The sequence below is a fragment of the Rosa chinensis genome, chromosome 2, assembly GCF_002994745.2.
Source record: "Rosa chinensis cultivar Old Blush chromosome 2, RchiOBHm-V2, whole genome shotgun sequence".
Taxonomy (NCBI): domain Eukaryota; kingdom Viridiplantae; phylum Streptophyta; class Magnoliopsida; order Rosales; family Rosaceae; genus Rosa; species Rosa chinensis.
In genome coordinates, this window is record NC_037089.1 from 26466689 (window position 1) to 26489422 (window position 22734).

The window sequence follows — 22734 nt, forward strand, 5'->3', positions numbered from 1 at the left end:
CCTCCCTCCCTCCCTCTCCGATATCAAGTTTTATTTGGACACCAAATCTAATTTTCTTCTTCCTTCTTCTTCTTCAATCTTCCTCCCTCCCTCCCTCCCTCCCCGATTTGATCTAGACACCCAAAATTTAGGTACCCAAATATGATTTTCTTCTTCTCCTCCTTCTTCCCTCTTCTTTTTCTCCTTCTTCCTCCTCCTTCTTCTTCTTCCTTCTCCTTCTCCTTCTCCTTCTTCTTCTTCTTCTTCTTCTTCCCTCTTCTTTTTCTTCTTCTCCTTCCTTCTCCTCCTCCTCCTTCTTCTTCGTCTTCCTTCTCCTTCTTCCTCCTTCTGCAATTTTTTTTTTGTTAATTCATGAAGAGATGAATTTGCCCTTACAAATTTGACTAAAATCAGATTGACTAACGGGGGCCGTAACGGCATATACTGATTTTGGGTCGGGATTGTAACGTCATGTATCAAAGTTAATTCTTTGAAAACAAATACACCAAACTTCAGAACGGCCTATATTTCATGTACTGTTCTTAAAATTTTTCCTTTTAGAAAGGATAGGGCTGGCCCGCCTTAAATGCAAGGGTCGGGTAGGGCTTCAGCCCCTACGGGTCGGACGGACTTAGGGCCAAAGAGCCAAATGATGACCCCTACCAAAACATATCTCGCCATACAAAAATGAATTTGCACATGTAAAGCACTTCACCTTCCCTCTCTCAGGCGATGTGGAATTGTCGTGCACCTGTTAACCTTTCAGTGCCAATAAAAGCAACTTTGATTTAGTTGGCAAAATTGCAGATGTAGTCGCTGGTACATGACTACTCAGCTTGGGATGATTCTCTTCCTTCATCGAGAGCTAGAAGATACAGTTATTGCTATTTGAGAATGATCCCAAATTAAGTACCCTTCGCTTGGAATCATTCTCTTCCTCTTTCTGCTATGACAATAGAATTTAGATGTATCAAATGGTTTTAGGTTGTAGTTTGTTTTGTACCATCATTAAAAACAAATGAATTTTAAACTGAAAAGTATCACTCTCCCCAGTTATGCGGAAAAGGTTAATAATGGTCCAAAAGAACAGTAAACTAACTCAACTTTAGGATCTACTAATCGGGGATTTGTTTCCAACAAAACCGAATGGCCGAGGGGACCCAGCACAGACATTAGACAACTTTGCTCGTCATTGTTCACCAAAAAAAAAAAAAAAAAACAATTTTGCTCATCATGCGTTCATGCATCTATGTATCAGTTTGGATTAATCATCAACCCTAGCTTAGCCTTTCTTGGCTAAAATCTTAAGCACCATCATTATCTTATATATGCCTTTCGAACGTAGATCAGGCTTTTTATAACAAAAAGGTAAGACTTCAAAATCAAGGAGAATGAGCAAAGGGATGCCCAGGCCCAAATCAAGTAACGAGGTGGTTGATGAGTTCACCCAAAACAATGCTCGGATAACCTGTTTTACTCGTGTGCAGTGTGCTCATATCACCAATGCTCTCTCCAACACACCAAAACAGTGGTTTTCATTTCTGTCTTCAATACCTTTTCTTAGATTTAGTTCTTTCTTTTCTTGACTTGTATTTTCTAGGGCAGATTAATTTCACTATCTTATGTATTTTATGGGTCAACTTTACTGTTCTTTTAGGGTGTTGTGTATGTTTATGATACTCACAACTTTCTAATTTTAACGCATTGCAATTTGTACTTTTTCAAAATCGTAACAATTTTGTGCATTAACTAACCTGATGTAACGTCAACGAACCACAAAATCGAAATTGAAGTACAAAACTTTCTTTAACATCGATAGAGACTCTTTTTAGAATTCACACACTTTTCAAAACATGCTCGCCCATTTCTTTTGCTCACGCTAATGCATTCGGAAAAATCCACTACTTAGTGTTGACATCCATTTTGCATATATAACTATTAATCTCAAGATTTTTCAACGGTTAGATTAACAGTTAAATTGATTGAACTCGAAAAATTATAGTTTTGAACAGTGAATTTCTTCAATGCCATATCTTCTATTCTTCTAAGCAAGTATATATACATCATTACCTCATCAATCTTCACATAATATCTTGGTGCAGCTTCATGTAAACCTTTTCCCCGTCGATCGTTTTACATTGTCTGGGTTTCACCGATCTCCATTTCAGATCCAGCCAGTGAAGGAAGAGCTAGCTAGGTTTGCTTACGCACATGTTATTATTAATATGGTGTGGGGCAGAGAAGTACAGTAGTTGGGAGTTCACTGTAGTATTACCCCCATCGATGTAAAGCAACTGGATCGAAACCCTGAAAATGGCTGACGAAAACGACTGCTGCAAATCCATAAGAGTTTATATTATGACCGCAGCAAAAATGTCGGTTGCACATTAGGCCACCGACACCAGTTTCACTTCAATTACCAGTCGGTGGAGCATTTCACAGAATTGACATTAATAACATCAGCTCAGCCTTTTGCTTCTTCTACATACCTCGATCTCCTTCATAAATATGTTGTTACAGTCATCGACAATATTCCTCAGTTTCTGTGAAGAATACCAGAAACTTCATGCACTGGAAAATCCAAATCTAGCCCTTTTGAGTTCACATTGAAAATTGCACCAATTAAAATGAAAAAAAAAAAAAAAAAAAACGAAGCATCCATATGTTTGTTTATTTTCTTGTTAGATCAAAATCTAGTTCAACCATTTGTATTTTTCCATAATTATCTACAAACTCGATGGTCTAATATAAATCCTCATATCTGTCATTAAAGACATAAAAAACTATATTTTCGACGTCATAATTTTAAACATATCTTAAGAAAAACTTATTTTACCACCGATTGTTTTGCCCAATTTGACAAGTTCTTAAGGTGTTCCTCACTCTACTCTACTACTACTCCTATGTGTGATATAGTTTTTTTTTTTTTTTTTGGGTCTGATATGTGTGATTTTTTTGTTTTAAGAAAAAAGAAACTTTTATTATTGAAACATATGATTACAATGGTAAATAAGAGCATCCAGAACAAACGCTGAAGCGTTTGAGAATCATTCATTATGCATATTAGCATCAAAACCATGACTTGCAAAACTGTGAGCTACTACTCTATTGGAGGTTTGTTAAACATGTTGGGCTACCCTATAGTTATATCTTAATTTAAAAATTTAAAATAAAAAATAAAACCCTTAACAAAAAGAGAACCTTATTAATAAAATGGTAGACATTAATTCCACTTGCATATATTCTATATCATATTTCATAACACCATGTGGATGCACTTGCTTGCCCAAATGGTATTATTAATTACATGCCCACTTAGAATAAATTCTTCTTACTTAAAAAAAAAAAAGTGCTAAATTACAAGAAAAAAAGGACAAATATTATTTTTTGGCTTTCGTATATCAAGAATTTGATTGGTTTTAGACCAAAGGGAACTCTAAAATGGTACTATTTGGAACAACAAAAAATTTAGTTCTTCTTGCCCTCTTCACCACCTTCTTCCAAGTAAGCCTTCTTCCTCCTCTCCGCCGTGGCAAACAGACAAATCACAAGGTAACACGTGGCGTATATCCCGTGCACCTTCCAATTAGTCTTCGGCGGCTGCCGCAGCACCGCCCTGTGAAACACCGACATGTAGTAATGCAGCCCGACCGCGAACCCGAGAAAAGTCTGGGCCAGGCCCAACATCTTCGAGCCCAACCCGGAGTCGGTCGAGAAAACCAGGATCAAGTACATGATGAGGAGGAGGAGATAGAGCACGTAGCCGAGAGTCTGCAGAACCTGGAGGCAGATGTAGGTGGACTGCGAAGTAGCGTAGAAGAACTTGAGGGGCTCGAGGCCAGTGACCAAGGAAGAGAGGCAGAGGATTGAGAAGTAGATGGAGAGGTAGACTTGGATGAAGATGAGGAGCTTTTGGAGGGAAAAGTAGGCTTTGATTCTGTTGAAGAGGAGAGAGACTAGGAGCAATGGGATAAGTAGGAATGCGCAGGAGACTATGGAAGCGATGGTGGGGGCGTATTTATTTCCGACGAGTGGTTTGAACCTGGTGGTCATTTGCTTGTTGGCTTGGGTGAGGTAGATTTTTGATGTGGTTGAGATTTTCTCCAGGTCTGGGATCAGACTCTGTTGGAATTGGCCGGGTAAGTCTGTGAAGTCGGAGACGAAGTCGGTGTCGTCTTCTTGTTCGATCCAGCTGGGTTGGATTGGTTTCTTGGTGGGTTTTTGTGGGGTGGGGGTTTTCTGTGTTTTTTGGATTGGTTTGGGAGTTTGAGGTTGTTTTGTGGTGGTGGGTTTGGTTGTTTTGTTCTTGGGGGAGGTCAGTTTGGCTAGATCTGAGGTCTTCTTGGATGACAGTGAAGTGGGTTTGGTGGAGTTTGAGGGTTTGGAAGTGGAATTGAGCTTCTTGAGGCCAATCTTGATACTGGGTGGTGATGATGATGATGACTTGGTTGGATTGGTGCTTGGTTTGATGAGCTTAGTTTGGTTCTTGGATGATAGGTTGGGTTTAAGTGGCTTGAGCAGCTTGGTTTGGTTTTTGGAGGATGATGAAGTGGGTTTGATGAGCTTGGTTTGGTTTTTGGAGGATTGGGGAGTTGAGGTGGTGGTTTTGGTCTTGATCTTCTTAGGCTGGACTTCTTCATCTTCTTCATCTAATTCCAACATTTTCCTTGAAGCCAAAAACTGTGATGAGCTCTGAATTCGAGGCAGTTTCTCATCTTCTTCTGCGGCACAAAGGAGCAGAGTAGAAGAAAAGAGGAACACAACAAGAGAAACTAGCAAAAGTACCTTTCTGAACTTGAAGTACATGAGTGGAGCCATTTCTTTGCTGAAATCAAGGTCTCTGGGGGCTTCAGAGATCTTGGGTTGGATTTGGATCCAGGATTATATATATATATATATAGAGAGAGAGAGAGAGAGAGAGAGCAGAAGTGAAAGCAAGTATGGGAATTATATATAGGGCATGGCTAAGTGAGAAGAGAGAGTGAAGTAAGGAAGACTTTAATGGCAAGGAGATGAGATGAGGTCGGTCACATGGTGAAAGTCCTGTCCAAGAAGTAGAGAAGGAGGGAGAGAGGGAGGGAAGAGCTTTCAGTTCTGTCTCTAATTACGCGGTTTAACAGGCCCCTTTGTGCTTCACTGTCCTATAATTAGGCAGCATTGTTTGTTAGTCTAAATCTGTTGAGTGATTAGTTATATAATTAGGCAGTCTAATTTGATTCCTGAAATTATGACTTTTCATTAAATTGTGTTCAGACGATGACTTCAGACTTCAGAGGGTCAATAAGTACAAATGTACAATCAAATATATTGGTCTATTTTTATGATTGTATAAGTCTGTCCTTTGAAAGGTGATGAAGGTTATCAGAAATCATATGATCCTAATCTTTTTTTTTTTTTTTTTTGTTAATGGTTAAGATGTAAGATATGCTAGCTTTGAGTGGATTCAAATTTGCTAACCACTTTTATTTTTTGGTGATATCATCACCCTATTAAAACTTGTCATGTCATATATAATTAATTTTATACTTAAAATATTTTTTTTAATAAATCATCATGATTCACTTTAATTATGTTTTATAACACATGGTGATTTTTTATTGAGTCATGGTATCACCACCAAAGTATTGGTGGTGAGCAAATTTGAATCCGCGTTGAGTACATTGTTTTGGTCCCTCATACAAAGGTTACACAATCAAGACCTAATAGTGAGAATAACATTGTCCTAGTGTTTTTTTTTCTTGGTGAGAATGTTGAAATTGACTTATAGGTTTTGTAATGTTAGTCAAGAATTAAAATTGTTGAAGATTAAAAGAACAAATCATTTTATCTCATTTTTGGATCAATGTCATTTATGGAGTTTGGAACGTGAGGTCTATGATCTCTAGTTCAAGGCTTGGATTCAAGTTCCAAAATTTGGGTTATCTGGATAAAAATGTGGAGTTAGGGATCCAAGGCTCAGGGTTTCGAGACTTGGAATTTAGTGGGCTCAAGTTCAAAGAGCAAGGTCTAGTGTTTGAGTGTTTGAGATTTGGGGTATAAGGGTCGGGGCACTAGGTCTTAAGGTCTAGTGTCCAAATGTCAGAGGCAGCATTTTAGCTGAAACTATATAATACTGATTGATAACCACTGCAAGTGGCCTAGTGGTTCTTGCTTAGTTAGGTGTGCTCCCCAACCTAGGTTCGAACCCCGAAGCTGTCAAAGTGGCCAGGCATTGTGCTGCAATGCACAGTTGGAGCATTTCACATGCCCCGAATGGGGTTTATCTTGGGCCTAGGAAGCCTTTGGGTTCCCCTTGACAAAGTCAAAAAAATATAATACTGATTAATACTAAATATCGGAGATTGAATTTTAGTGTTTGTGATCCTTATAAGTTTCAGTTTGAAATTGAGAATTTAATATGCCTGAATTTTGAATAAGATATATTTAAACAAGTAATAAAAATGATCATGTTTTTTGAAATGGGAATTCTCATCTCTTATTCGACTATATATATTATCTTAGTTTCGGATTAGGAGAATATGAATGTCCAACTTTCGAAAGGATAATATGAATGTCCATTCATTCCACTAGTTTATCTAGTGTGCACCAAATATCATATGAATGACAATCCACTAAACATCAAGTCTTTTATTTTATTTTTTTCCAAAAAGTGTAACATCAAGAGAACTAATTCAAATTGTATGCTAATCAGTAAAAAGTCATCCTCTTACAACAACAATCAATCGTTATAGCACTAATACAATTATTTTTGTGTAGTGATATTACACCAGACAAAAAAAACTCCCCATTATGATATTGTGACAGCTTTTGATTTCCCTACTAGCAATACCCTGAAAAACCCACAACAAAATGTACCAATTAAGTTCATCATCGACATGGGCCATTTGACTCTCTGTGTTTCCACTCTTTGTGTCTCCAAAACCAAGATCTGGGGTAAGACCACTAGTTGAAATAGTTGACTTATTTTGCTCTCCTCCTCCTCTAGATTCATGGAGCTCTGATTCTCTAATTCCATTCTACTAGTTTATTAGCCTTTGCCTTAATGCTCTCCCATCTGGGTTTCCATGAGAAAACTAATTGATCTCTGTCTTGTAGGGCCCCTGACACAGTGTCCCTGCTGGTGGCCACGTTGTGATCATTGGGAGCCATGGGTCCCCGATGCGAGGATCCTAAGCTCCTTCCTCCTTCCTTCCCTTCAATGGTGAAAATAAAATCCCAGTTCAGAGAGTGGCTTAATTACCCTAACCCTACTTACCCTTATTTGTGAGAGTGAAGGGGACCCCAGAAAAGAAGGGCTACTGTCCTTCAATTTCAAGATTTTTCCAATATTGTTGGTGGTGAATATTCTTGTGATTCAGAGCTCATCAATCATTGCAACTGGGAACTGTGCAAAGTTTGTCAAGAACCTTAAATTCAGGGATTTTTTTTTCCAGTCTTTTTAGTTAATGTTTGAGTTGTCCCCTGGAGGTGAATATACTCACTTGACTGCATTTCAATTTTCATGAAAGTTTCAGGTCATCTTGGCTTTAAAAGGGTAGTAGTTGCAGCTATTTATAGCTTTCTAAATTTAGGGGAGGGTATGATGGAGAGGGAGATGACTTCTTTATCAGCTCATTTATTTAAGGCATTCAATTTTAAGGTCATTATACCAGTTTCTCACTCAATATCACATCTTTAATGTTTTGAAATGTCTTTCAGTTTAAGTAACAAATATATCACAACTTACTATAGCATCCTCTGACTAGTAATGAGAGTGTCAATGTGTGATAGAGTTGTATATTACTTGATATTTATTGTTTTGGAAATTATTCACAATCTGAGTTTACACACTAGTAACTAGTTACTTGATTTAAGAAGCTATTGAGTATCTCCACCATTTTGTTTCCCATCAAATAGCTCAAGGCCTCAAGTTTGCTTATTGATGTAGCTCGATGTATAGTAATTGTAGATCAACTCTTTATAGTGGTAAATTAGGGAGGGTGTCTATGACTACAAGTCTACAACATACTGGGTTACGTACTACTATAATGGTCTAAGTTATCATCAGTGTATTTATACATTAATATAATGAAGACTTTTCGTATCACTCCTCATAATTAGCAAAAATATTGACATATATGACGAACGTTCACAACGAAGATCTAACACTGCAAATGCAAGTAAATAAAAGTATAATATTATAAGTGTTTGAAGATGAGGTAAAGTGAAATATAATGTCAACTTGCTGATCTAAAGTGATTTTAAGGTTCCAATGCACCTAACAAATTTTAGTCTTAGTTGAATCGCAACAGAAAAATTCCCCCCAAACCACACCCAAAAGTGCTATTTTACCATCCGTTGAAAAACAAATACCACTAGGAGACCGAGAAAAAGAGAAGGGTGGGGATAAACTCTCCACGTACGCGGGCTTCTTCGCAAAAATATTTAATGTACTGACGTGTACTTACATAAATAAAAATGAACGGTTGGATAACATCAAAATGATCAAATACATTTTTTGGTTATAAGAAAAAAGATTGCTTGTAAATATAAATAGTTAGTGTATGCTGGATTTGTTGGTTCACTTGCACCATCAGTGTATAGAAGAATTTTTCATTAAAAGGATAGTGACGGTTCCTTCCCCGAGTAGTGCCAATTCATGTTTTTTTGCTCATTAGGCTTTGGGTTATTTGTACTCTTTTTTATACTAGGGAAGAAGATGTTGTTGTATCCTCTCTAAGACTTATTTTTTCTTAAGCACCAAACTCTGGGCTCTAATTTTTAACTACCTATACTAAAGCTCTAACTCCTTATGAATAGTAATTTCCATATTGGTTTACTATTTTACCCCTCTTTGTTGTTTTATTACGATGTCATTTAACCTTAATAATTGACAGTAATATGTGTTATTTTAGTATTTTGTCCCTACTCCAAAATCCACCACCCACTACAAATATATACACATAATTTCGGCCTTAATCCATAACTCACACATCATTCAAATGGTGTGTTGGCAATTTCTAATTTTGTCCTGTTTGGCTATTCCATAATTTAATTTTTTGTCAACTTATATTGTGTCAAAGAATATGTGAAATTATTTAATTTTTTTTATTGAGACCCCTGAAGAATAGTTCATTATGTGATTTAAGAACATATCAGTTAAAAAAAAAAGAAACTTTCATAAACCTTGATTTATCTTTTATTGCTCTTCATTCCTCTTATGACACGTTTATTTATTTGGAATGTAAATAATCATGAATCAGAGACAACTGAAATGGGAGAAGAAATGAATCGGTATTGATTCCTAAACCCATCTCCCCCATTCGGAATCAAATTCCTGAGTATTCAAGAATCGATTCCTTATAAAGAGGTGGGACCTACACCCATTCTGATTCCTTCATGAGTTCATGTATTAGTAAACGCATGAATACTTTTACCCTGAATCATTCCAATTCCTTTATGTGTTAGTAAACGCATGAATAAATTTACCCCGTAATCATTCTCTCCCATTTTAAGTAAGTAAACATGCCCTGAGATATTACGAATCTTATCGATGTAGAACTAGATTCAAGTTTTCAACCAATTTATTTGGACCAATTCCTTTGGCCACCCACCTAGAACGTAATATATTCACAAGTCTTTGTCAACGGGATTTTTTTGATGATTTATTAATTTTGATTTTCTTCAGTAACAGCCCACACTTGCACTCACAATAAATCAACCTACCTTCAACAAGATCATGGGTTCATATACTCTAGAGTCAAGATTTTATAGAAAGATGAAGATCAGAGTCAAAAGTCAAACTTTTCTGAATAAGCTTCCATGGCTCTTTGTTCTTGCATTCAAGCCCATGACAGCTAGAGAGTTCTGTAATTGAAGCTTTAGAGGGAACATGCATTTCCTGGGTTCACATGCGAAAGGGCTTCAAAAGGGCCATGCAACCAATTAAAAGAAACAAAGAAAAAAGAGTGACGGCCACCACGGCACCATTACTTTTTCATCTTTTTGTAAAAGTCATATACCCGTCTTTTCATTTTCTAAAAAAGTCATATATATAGCGTTATATTAATATGTTAATACATTTATTAAATTAATTTGATTTAGACAGGGCCGGCCCTGAGATTTCCGGGGCTCTAGGCGAATAAAAAAAATAGGGCTCGTCAGGTTGTGATCTATTTTTTACTTCTTTTCTCTTCTACCCGCATAATCATACTCTATAATAATTGTCAGTTAGTATCAACCGAAAAAGATATATTGTAGTGAAATCAAAATTGAAATTTTGATAAAGGTAGAGAATTCAACAAAATGATAAAGACCTTCATCTTCTAAGAAATAATCAATTTGTGATATATAAAATAATCTATTCCAAAAAAATAACTAGCATGTCATTCGAATGAAACTCCAGATATGTGTTGCATTTGTTCATCAGTACATAATATCAGGTGAATCAAAAAAGAAATCCATATTAATCTAAATCATCAAAGAGAAACCAAAACTTGAAATCTACTCAATGAATATCTATTCTCTTAGATAGTAATTGATCGGATAAATCCTTTTTTTGTCCAAAAATTAGGAAAAAAAAATTCCTCAAAACAAAAAAAAAAGGAAGCAGATTGGAAAAAGATAAATGGGGTGAGAGAGGCTCGAACTCTCGACCTCAGGATAACTCACTGTTTTAAGCTATGAGACCTACGCGCTAGCCAACTGCGCCACCACCCCTTTGATGTTAAACCGTCTAAAATATAATATTTGTACGATATAATAGATTAAATAGAAGTAAACCACATTTGAATTGCTGAGGCTCAAATCTCATTGCAATGGTGTTTCCCCTCTCACCGCTCTTAGTGAGCTACTCAGACAAACTATACGAAAGATGAAGAACTCATTAAGAGTGGTGGGAGGAGACTGTGGCAACATAGATATTAAGGCCAAAGATTTCGAGATCAAAAAGTGTGGGTGGAATGAGGTCGAAAGGAGATTCTTGTGCATGGAGGAATAGTTGGATGTCCCGCACATAATCTTTGAGAACGACTGCCTTGCAGTTGTGCGAGTTAAGTGCAGAGTGAGGATCTTTCTCTACTTGGTCACGCAGTTAACTCTATCTCACAATGTATAATCATCCTTTTGATTATTATTTCTATTTCTTTTTTCTTTTTAGCTTAAGTTATTTCCTTTTTGGTTAATATTCTCTTTTGGTTTGTATTTCCTTTTGGTTAGTTAGCCTTTTGAATAAGTGCGCATTCTCAAATTTACATTGAGTATCAGTTGTTAGGGTGGTTTCTGGTCTTGCAGGATTATGGCTTCGACATTATGATAGATATGATTACTGTAACTTGATCTGGTACGGTCGTTTTGATTGATATTTATTATCAATGAAATTCTCTTATTTCCCTAAAAAAAAGTACTAATATGTATTGACCGATATGTATAGAAATTCAATAAACACTTGAAATTTTAATAAATCCAAAGAACCAAATTTTCTATCGAAATGGAAGTTTTAAATCCTAAAACATAGAGTTAAGGAAAGTGGATTGAAATGTCGAATTGGGAAGAAAATAGTAAAAAAAAAAAAAAAAAAACTTTTGGTAAGGATCCAAGTATATTATTAGGGATGAGAGGGCACAATATTTTCTATTCTTGTTATCTTGTTATCCTCGTCCATAGATTGGCTAGTGATATAGCTTAGTGGTTGGTTGGTTATGCCCTACACTGAACTCTAAATCTCGCTTGATTGCTTAGAGCATCTCTAAGTTACTCTAACAGAGATGTCAATTTTTTTTTTGTCAAATTTTAATTTGAATGCTGAGTTTTTTTCGATGGTAATATGAAATCTGAGTTGGAAGTTGTCATTTTGGCCAAATTCCAATTCCAACCCATATGGTCTAATTAAGGAATTAATATTGTCTCAGCAAGTGTTATTTCATACGTAATAGCATCGTACAGAAAATGCAGTTTTGTTTAAAGTCATCAGCATGGTTATAGTATCATATCAATGAGTGCAATTCCGTCCTCTGCATTTCTCCTAATTTTCTTCCTCCGTCTGTCAATCTCTCTTCTTTTCTTGTCATCCTTAGCCCTGCGCTTCTTTCTCTGTAAAAGAACAGACTGCATTAGTAAACTTCAAATACAAAGTAATGGGAAAAAGGTTTTCATCTAGTCTTTGAAACCAAGTACCAACACATACTAAGCAAAAATAATTAACCATAAATGAAAAGGGTTCTGATAGCCTGAATTCCGATCTCAACTTGGCCTACAAGTTAAGCTGTGATAGTTGAGACAAAGGGTTCAAACACTATTGTCCAAAGGCGCATACCTTGTCACTACTAATCAAACCAAGCTGTTGAACACTAGTATGAACTCTTCGTTCACGAGGCTCCATGACAACAGTTCTTCTATTTTCAATAGGTGGCCTTCTTCTCCTGGGTGTGTTCTTAAACTTTGAAACAAATGGGAGAGCTGTTTGCAATGACTTAGAGATCACCAATGGGTTGAACTTCCTCCGCTTCCTTTCAATTGGCTGAAGAAACAAGCAACCCAAAAAAAGGGAAGTGAGAAACCATGTGCCAGTGCAATAATAAGCCTTATATGCATCACTAATTACCTTGTAAAGTGAATCTTTATTAACAGGAATAGGAAGATTGTGTTCTCTCCTCAGCTCAGCTGTGGTTTTCATCCCTTGCCAGATGAATTGGGGAAGAAAATATCCAACGTAAGATTTTACATCCTCATCAAGTGGAGCAGATGCGGGAGCTCACATTGAAGTTGAAGCATCCAATTACATCCTCATCACGTGGAGCAGATGCAGGAGCTCATATTGAAGTTGAAGCATCCAACTCAAAATAAAGTGGAAATGGGTGAAGTCATATATATTCAGATGCAAGGTTTGGACAACCAGATATAGGATTTTTCTATATTCTCAACACATACCTTCTTCACCTGCCCCCGGATACCACTGACAGTTTGTATAGCACCACCTTCAAAGCGAGCTATTTCAAGATTGGACATGAACATGTCTCCTATTAGTGCTGTCTTCTTGAATATCTGGCGGGGATAGCCAACCATTTTGACTTTCTTCTCTATCTTTGATGCGTGGTTGAACTCGAGCACAACAGCAGTTGCTGCGATCCTAAATGCTGCCTGGAAAACCAAAGAAAGGAGCTTAGCAACAAAGTACAATTGATGTCAAAATGTAGGCATTAGATTATGAGTAGATATTTTATTGGTTGATAGTATGACATTAGACTCCCTCCAGGGATTTTTGTTTTTTGACTGATGTTTATTCATCATCATGAATATGGACAATCTAGCTCACTGAAACCATCCAACTACCCTCATTGCAGAACACTGATCTGTTGAAATATCAAATTTTCCTTATTTGTGAATCTACCAAATGCTGTAAGCATATTCTCGATAAGTTTAAATCCTAGACATCATATATTCTGCATTCTGTTCCCAATTATTATTCAGATCTAACACAACTGACATATGTTAAAACCCTGAATATTACAGAAGGGGTTTTTCAAAAACAAAAAGAGCCTTAAATGCCATGTTTGACAAACCAAAGTATCTTAAATGAAACATACTCGAAGCTTTCCCTCTATTAATCCTAAGGTTCGTTACTAGCTGTTATGGAATTGAAGGGAAACAACTAAATTCTGGAAAGCAAAATTGTCAAACCTGATTGTTTGATAAATTCTGGAAAGCAACCACACCAGTATTGGGAGGTGCAAGAGGGCCCAAAAGCATGGCAAGACAGTGCATATGTTCTGGAGTGTACTTAACCCTGTGATGCCTTCCATTGCGATCTTCAATGGCATAAACTGGTATTGTTTGGTATCGTCTCCACCCAATAGAAACAACGATAGGATCACTAGTCTTCAGAACTTTCTTGTGCCATCTATGCCGTTTTAACCTAGTCTGAAAGAAATCGAACTAGGCATCTTGAGGGTCAAAAGTTTTCAAGTATATGAGAGAAAGAATTGAACTTCTTGTACAAGCTAAATTGGTTCAAAAATGAAGCAGAGCACGTGTGAAGGGCTAGTCTAGAGATGAAACAACAAGGATCAAGTATTTTTTGAGCATACAAACCTGCATGTATCCAACATTTTGTTCCCTAAGACCAATTCCTCCGACTAGAATAGGATGTCAGGGATCAAAGTATCTAACCATCTCATAGGAACATCATGAACCTCCAACTGTAGGTAAGTCGCTGTTCGAAAACCATCTATCTCTATTCAGGTATCCTCGTCAATGTCATTGAGTTCAGCTTTGTTCATCTCTTTCTGCAGTTCAATCTCCTCCTTCAGCTGGAAGAACCAGGCATTAGCTCCCACTACATTGTGGTGTACATAGCTATCTTAATAACAAGAAAAGAAACTTTACCTCATCAAAATAATCACTTTCTTTGGATTGAACTCGGCCACAATTGCCTCCATATTTATTAACAAATTCCTTCGCATATGACTCTGTTTCATCATGCGTAGATCAAATTAGGTAACAAAGGCAAGATGAAACAATCCATAAATGATATTCTTTGATTTTCAAAAGTATACCAGAAATAGATCTTTCAGGTGCAGGATACTGACCATTAAACTTTACACGAAGAACAAGCTTTTTGAGCCTCCGCTCCTCTTTGGCCAAGTCATTTTCCTTGCTTGTATTCCTAGTATGCTTCTCACCAGTTTCTAAATCTTCAAAGTCACCATAGACAACATCTTCATCTTCACTATCCTCAGTGGTTTCATTTCTTTGAGCAGCTTTCAACCAATCACCAGTGACAAAACGATTGCGAATACTCTCTTCACATTCTTTCCTTTTCTAGTCATTGAAATTTGAATAATACTTGGAACAGTCGTTGACATTCCAATTTCCACCTTCTACCCCTCTCTGTTTCTGAAATAAACCAAAAAAAAATAAAAAATTGCAAACCCAATATATAATAATGCTCTTAGATTTGAAGCATATATGCATGTAATCTCTAGAACAAACCTTGTTTCCTTCTCCTTTTGGCTTTAGAAAGTCTTCTCCATCACTTTCCTCATCGGCGCTACTATCATTTTCTTCATTGACAGAAGTTGACATTGATGTAGATTTCCCATATACAAGTTGGAATGTTGGATAAGGTTAGTGGTTTGTTTCAAGAAAGTCCTTTCTGCCAAAGACTCTTTCCACTTTGCAATGTTTCCCATGTCATCTAGCATGAGTAGACAAAATCAGAGACAGAATGGACACTTAACAGAAAAGCAGTCTGTTTTAACAATTGCCACATTCGATTACATAAACAACTGATGATTAACGATTTCAATATACACAAAGTTTCTTAGATTTTCTGTATTTTTGACATCACATACTTTTTATTATAAAACATTTTTCTCAAATAAGAATATAATTACTACATACAACAAACTTGTAAATTCGTGAATAACTGTACCATCTGTTCCATGAACCTGCTCATCTTCACCTGAAGACTCTGAACCACTATATTCACAATTATCTACATCATCATTGTCGTTGTCGTCTTCATCCCCATCCTCAACTTCAGCCTCATCATTTGAGTCCTATAATGTTGAAAATGTATAGAGCCATGAGTATTATAAGACCTGTTAAAGCGCAAAGGATATTTACAGTTGTAACTACTTATATTCCTCATCAGATATACTAAGGTCTAGTTTTTGCACCTTCATATCATTATCATCAAAGCCATTTCCAAAGATGACTTTTCTCCTTGATCTTCCATTATGAAAGTCAACATATTTCATCAACTGATCTTTATGAGTAGCATCATGATATGATGCATCACAATTTTCTCTATCAGATCCACTATATTCACTATCGGTCAGCACATATATGTCAGCAGCATCAGCTTTGGTAGCTTCTCCAGACTGATAATCCTCTGAGTTCTCTATCATGCAAATCTGTTCTCTAGATTCACTAGTATCCTTCCCACCACGTTGAGTTTCCAACGATAAGTTAGGCTTCCGGTTAAAAAGATTAATGGAACCCTGCTCTAGCTTTTCATCAACCGAATATTTTGTGCTCTGAAGGGATTTTACCAAATTCACACCCAAATCTTTGCACTTTCCTGCTACACAAGAACAAAAGTAGTCATCAAATGAAAGCTACTTGAGCAACACTCGGTGATATATTTATAAGTAAATAAATATAAATTGCAACCATGTCTGTTGCTTCCGCCTTATCATCAACATGTGAGTACTGGACAAAGTGGTCATTTATGTTAATATAGACCGCATCTTTGTCATACAGAAGATTCCCAATTCCAGACATGGGTGCATAAAACAGTTTTTCCTTGTTACTCAGTCCCTTCTTTCTGGCAGCTGAGGGTAAAGGACAAGGATCAGTCATGGCTGTCATACCAGAAACATTATAATCACCAACACCTGCAATATGAATCTGATAGACAGATGTGCATCAGAAATAGAAAGAGACTGCAAATATGATTCATGTTTGTCCGGAGAGAACATGTCAGAAGGAAATAAGGGGAATTTCATTGAAAGATATGCTACTCAAAGTCACCACAAAGAACAAGTTGTTAAAAGGATCAAAGCTTCATGTTACTGATTACAGGTAAGAAACAAGTTCATCAAACACTGGTCATGTTCACAATGTACTGATAATTTTGAAACTCCAATAAATCCTTTGTCAAAGTTATGCCAAGAGAAAGCTGTATTAGTACTTGAGCATTTCAACATTAACTTAGCTAGACTCAAGTTCATATCTTCTCTTCCAAAGAAAGTTTTAGATTTCTTATCATATAATTACAAAATGCAAACAGATAAGATAAGAGCTTAATATGTTACAAAGCATACCTCTGTTCCTTTCTTCATGCTACAATTAACCCCGCAGATAACCATAGTGCGTGACATTTCTATCACATTTGTTATTCATATGGACATTTTCAGGAGGAGTGACATCTTCAAAACGATCTACCAAAACATAAGGATGAGCAGTTTGCCAAGATAAAGGATGAAACTTCATAACAGATATGAAACGTGCCAGATTGTGAATTTCTCTTTTGACAAACCTAAAAGAGGGAAAGAGGAAGAAGAAAATCAACAACATTATCCAATGTAATATATAACAGTTAACTTTCGCTAGTGACTAAATCGATGACATCCAATGTGGAGAGTTTCACTACTTACTTCCCATGATCCAGGCCAGATAAATAAAACAGTTTAGCACCATCATATATTTCAGTCCAGAAACGGTGCTTCAGATGCTGCTTTGTTTTCTTTAATTTATTTGCTTCTTTGAAATTTATCAAGGTGAGTAAGAACTCCCATAACCTTTGGGAAGCCATGAACTTGCAATATATTAAGGAATTCAAATGTTTCCTGCAAAGCAGACAAAACTGACAATATTACAACATCAAAATCCCAAGGCCTTCATTTCATAATGCAGACAATATGATCAGTACGAAGAAAATAGCAAGACTATCTAAAGTCTCACCATTTCAAAACCATAGCTTCCATCTATCTAAAATCAGCAAACTTTGCCGCATCAATCATACCGTTGATGTCATTCGGGCACTCCACAATCTGTAACTACCTACCAAATCCAATGAATCAAGCTCTCAATCAAACAACACTAAATCAAGCCAATTATAAGAAGTACGAGAGGAGGAAGATGGCATTTGGAACCTGACACAATGGTAATCGGGCCTCGAACCTTCTCAGGCAAATCGAGCTTGGTATAATGCTTTACAAGTGACTCTATTAACAAGGACTTGCCAACCTAGAATCAACCATAGTAAGAAATCACTGTTCAGGGTTTAGGGTTTAAGGTTTCGGATATACGTACCTTTGGAGGTCCATGCACCACAACAACGTATGGAGCTGGTTCTTCGCCATAGGCCTGTTCTGCTCTTTCTCAACGGCACGGTATTGCAGACGCTTGGCTTTGACGGTGGAGTTAAAAGCAAATGCCCTGTGGTTTTGCCACCGGTCGATTCTTGAGGTTTCAGGCTTCTTATTAGCCTTAGGACCCGACTGCCTGGCCCTATGACCCTTATGCGACTGCTCCTTAGTCCCACTATCCATGAACGCTGGCTAACGACGGAGAAGAGAACGGACGCAAAGAAAAGCGTGGAACGGGATCGATTCCGGAGACTCAGAGAAGCAAAAATCTTGATCATGAGGAGAGAGGGTGGTGGTTGCAATGAGGAAGGCGTTGATTCTTGAGTAGGAATGACAATTTCAGGTGGACGGGCATGTGAGATGACTGGATGAGACTGTCAAATAAAACTGGGTATGAATGAGAGAGAGAGGGAGGGATTAGAACTCCGTGTTAGCGCCCAAGGTTGTGACTTGTGAAACCCTGAATTTTTTTTTTTTTTTGATGATTGAAATTGAACTTTATTATTATTATTATTATTATTTTGAAACGGAGTTTGGAATCCAGCCTAGTTGGGAGGCTCAGCCCCATGCCCGGACATATTATTAAAAGTAGGAACAAAGTATAACGGGGAAGACATAATACCTAAGCCCCATGAGAAACTACATAGATCTTCGTAGAATACATCCCAAATAATAACGGCCTAACCCAAAATGCATCTATACTATTACAAATAGCAAGGTGTGCCAAACGATGGGCAACACCGTTTGCTTCACAGTAAACATGTCGGACCTAAGCTGTTAACGTATCTTTTACAATCGTCAACTATCCGACCTATATGTGAAAAGTCACACTCCTGTTCTTTGACAGCATTAATCAGCGATAAACAATCACTTTCCACTTCAATTGCATTCCAGCCTTCATGAATATCTACCAATAGCCCCGCACGTAAGGCTTCCGCCTCCATGTGCAAAGCTGAAGAGGCAGAAGGAAAATGTTTAGCAAGTGCAGCGAGAAACTGACCTGAATCTGATCTGAGTACTATACCCACACCGCCAAGCTTGTTGTTCAGATTGTCGGCCCGGTCCGCATTTAATTTAACTCTCCCAACAGAAGGAGCAGTCCAACAACGTGTAGCCGGTTTGCGAACGGTATTGTTTCTGTTTGTGGTATGTGAGCAATCTCGGTGCACCTTCTTTATCTCCTCCAACCAAGTAGTAGCCCATGCAAGTACATTAATTGGATTAAAACAATCATTCTTCCAAAGAATGTTGTTTCGTTCTTTCCAAATGGCCCATAGAAGAACTAAGAATAGCTCAAGGGAAGGTCCAGGGAGAGAATCAAAAGCATACCTGACCCATTCATAAAGTGAAGTGACATGTTGTCTAATAAGTGGAAGATTAAGATTTGCTATGATGCCAAATGATAGCAGTAGCATTACAGTGGATGAATATGTGCTTCACGTCTTCAATACTGTCTCTGCAGAGAACGCATTTGAGGTTGGGCAGGTGTACTTTTTGTGACAGAGCCGTCTTAGTACCCTTAATCAACCTCCAAGTATGCATTTTAATTTTAGGAGGCACGTGTATCTTCCAGAGTTTAGTCCAAAAGTGATCAGACTTGCAGCCAACAGTAGAAGTAGAGGAAGAGGCCTTACGCATGTGAGTGGACAGTTGTCGTGCCACAAAATACCCATTCTTCACACTGTATTAAACTTTATTAAACTCAATATAATACGTCAATCTTTCATAGATAAAAGCAAGAATGAAAGAAAGAAAACATAAGAAAATGATTTTTTTTTTAATCGGGGTAAGGTAGCGAGTTTGTAACACACACATTCAATTAGTATTCATATTTCGTAACATAAGAATATGATTTGTGTGGACATATTTTTTGAATCAAACCCAAATCGGGTGCCAATATATTGCATCACAAGCCAGAATAGACCGATACATACCCTTCCGCTGTAGACAAGAAGCTAGTGGTAGTACTCACAATGGTACATTGCTATAGACCCACTCATTAGACAATTAAGTACATAGACATAGCGAGAATCCTCTTTCGATACTACTCTAGAGGCGCTAGAGTTACATAGGGTGCACAAAAGTGTCTAGGTTCCTAACAAGGAAATTATTGAAAAAAGACTGGGGGATGTATTGTATATGGAATTAGTGGAACTTTTAAAGAAATCTATGGAATATTTTAAAAGTTTGGGTGTATTCAATATAGACTTTTAGCAGTCCATGAAAGTCTTGAGGTATTCAGTTAGGATTTTTAAAGACTTAACGAATTCCACCAAAATCTAGGGGTATTCAATTAGGACTTTAAAAAATGAATAAAAATACAGAGGTATTTAAAATATCATTCATACTTATGGAATTAGAAAATCATGGATAATCATGGACTTTGTAGTGTTAACTATACATATCAAACTCCAATAATTTTCCAGCCTCCAGACTAAAGATTTGAAAAAGTCTATCAAAGTTTCCTCTTAAAAAAGAAAAGAAAAAAGTCTATCAAAGTTCTTCTCTCTACTCACGAAGAAGTTGGTTCTTCATCATCTCTCTTTCTTAATTTTTTGTCTTTTCTCTAAACTTTTATGATATCAACGTTTTTTGATACCCAACATGTTCATTGTAGTTGTTGAATGTGATTTTTTTTTTTTTTCAATTGTGATACTTCGGACCCTAATAGCAATAAAAATGATTTATGAAACCCTAACACCCAAATATTGTGGCCTACCCGAAGACCTTGAACAATGTTGCTATGACATACTAAATTTTATCTTATTAATTAATTATTCTCATTAATTTGAATTTATATTATGGTTCAAAGAAAGGTTGAACAATTGAATTTCAATTGATTGATTATAGATCAAGACATTGACCAATATTCCTATAATATATGTAAATCAGCAAAAACAAAATTGATGAGAATAATTAACCATAAACATCAAGTGATCTATATTGTATATTTATGTTGTTGGGAGATTAGGAATGAGAACAAACTCGCTAGACAGATTAACAATAATTCATTTGAGACAATTTCTATTAGAAGATACTTGAGCATTGAAGAGGCAACGAGTTATTATCTTGTTTTGTGTTTGGGCTGCATTTATATATATATATATATATATTTTGTACATGCTAGGAAATCTGTAGAAGTCATTCATAATAAAGTATATAGATTTTCATGAATCAATAAAAGTCTGTTGCTAAAATCAATGGTTTTAAGAAATCCATAACAGTCTATCAACTTTTTAAAGAGTTTGTAGGCTTTTCAAAAAATATGTCATTTAAAAAAAGTCTGCACAAATCCAAATACAATACACCCCCTAAGCTAAATTCATACTAGATGTTGAGGGAAAAACACCCAGCCAAAATTAGCAAACCCAAAAGAGCAGCCGAAAGAGACAAAATGCTGAACCCAAGGCCCAGCTGGATTGGCCCGATCCAAACCATGCATCTCCATCCACCCGGTAGATCCATGAGACCGTTCTGGTGCATCGTCGCTCAACCACGTTGCCACCCCGACCTACTGCCATAGCCTCCACGACCCATGCCGCCGTGGCCCACACCGCCTCGATCAAAGCAGCCTCGGGCCGAGCCGCCACGAAACAAGCAGCAATGCAGCGTCCCACTGTTCGAAGCGCCACTATCTTAACGCCGCACGTCGGGCTCGGAAGCCTCTGACCCGCCCAAACGCTGCAAAACTCCCTCGTCTGATTTACAGAGAAAAACAACGCCCAGAGATGCCGCCCAGATCCGTCGTCAACCATCCTGCCAAACCACGAGCCCAACATCTTTTCTCCAGACCACAGCCCAGGGCGATGAATTACCCGTCCGACAGCCAGCATAGGCACAACGCAGCAGCGCTACTCGTGGCCGCCGCTAGACAGGATAATGTTTGGTGGTGTATGGTCTCTCTCGCGACGCTTTGTGTGAACATATATACGCTCTATGTACGTAGAAAAAGGAATTTTTTTTTTGAATAAATCATCATATAATTGATAATAAAATTTAAGCTATAATGACCATTACATACCATTCCACTGTCATCTATAGATAGACAAGAAGTTGTGGTGGTAGCACGGTAGTATATAAAAATATGTCCACTCATTAAACATTTATTGCACACATAATAAAGTAAGCATTCAAATATAAACAAACAAAGCATAGTAATAGGCTAACAAAACCTTAATTAAAAAGTAAGACCCAGCCCTAACTAGCTAACCCACCCCCAATGAGGCCCAAGGCCCTATCCCAACCCCAAAGAGAGCACGCCAGCCAAAAAGACCCAGGAAAGGTTGTCTCCAGCTAGGACAAAATGGTGCCACCACAACCACCGTCCCCGCGGATATGCTTGAAGCTTGTAGCAGCCATCCAACGCCACAAAGAGTGCTGCTAAGATCATCCAGCCCTTTCATTGGATCCCGGGCAAAGCAACAACTGAGCATTCTCCCTTCGAAACTGATTGGTACCAGATCGACACTTTCACTTTCTTTGTTGAGGCAGTCAAACCTATTTTCCCCTTAAGCATATCAGTTAATTAACATAAATTTCATTTTTTTTTTGGGGGGAAAAGAATGCAGATGTAGCGCATCATCTCTTCGTTGTTTGCTTTACCTCCTCAACTGAAACCAATGCTAGTGCCTCATCCTCACTGTTGGTTGATTTCATGTCAGCTAGCACTCCGAATTACCACTACCTTTGTGCGACTACCATATAATTTGACACATATACAAAAATATGTCCTTAATGAAAGAAATAAGGCACATAAGCGTATTTCTCTCCAAAAAATATGTCTCCTTATGCCCTTTTTGTAGTAGTGATGCTGGAAATCCTAAACATTGATGTCATATATCAAAAGGTTAGTTTACGTAAATGCATAATCTTTTTTTTTTTTTTCTAAAATAGAAAACAGAAA

The 22734-nt window shown here is 37.3% G+C and overlaps 1 protein-coding gene, 1 non-coding gene and 1 pseudogene across 3 annotated transcripts; all 3 read right to left on the reverse strand.

Moving 5' to 3' along the window:
• Window positions 1-3184: 3184 nt before the first annotated feature.
• On the reverse strand, window positions 3185-5083 carry LOC112187669. 2 transcript variants are annotated; one of them, XM_024326559.2, is made up of 2 exons: window positions 4547-5083; window positions 3185-4504 (listed from the first exon to the last, which is right to left on the reverse strand). In XM_024326559.2, exons 1-2 carry the CDS (start codon window positions 4795-4797, stop codon window positions 3448-3450), a joined length of 1308 nt encoding a protein of 435 aa, XP_024182327.1. In that variant the 5' UTR covers window positions 4798-5083; the 3' UTR covers window positions 3185-3447. The 2 variants fall into 2 exon arrangements, with proteins under 2 accessions (XP_024182327.1, XP_024182326.1); XM_024326558.2 differs by having other exon boundaries at window positions 3185-5081.
• A 5503-nt stretch (window positions 5084-10586) lies between these two features.
• Window positions 10587-10677, reverse strand: TRNAM-CAU. Its single transcript is given in 2 exon segments — window positions 10587-10622; window positions 10640-10677. It is a non-coding gene; the product is annotated as a tRNA-Met (tRNA).
• A 1181-nt stretch (window positions 10678-11858) lies between these two features.
• On the reverse strand, window positions 11859-17608 carry LOC112184013 (annotated as a pseudogene).
• Between the last annotated feature and the right edge of the window lie 5126 nt (window positions 17609-22734).

Coding starts and splice junctions, on each gene's coding strand:
- LOC112187669 (XM_024326558.2), bottom strand. CDS start 4,797: ATGGCTCCACTCATGTACTTCAAGTTCAGAAAGGTACTTTTGCTAGTT.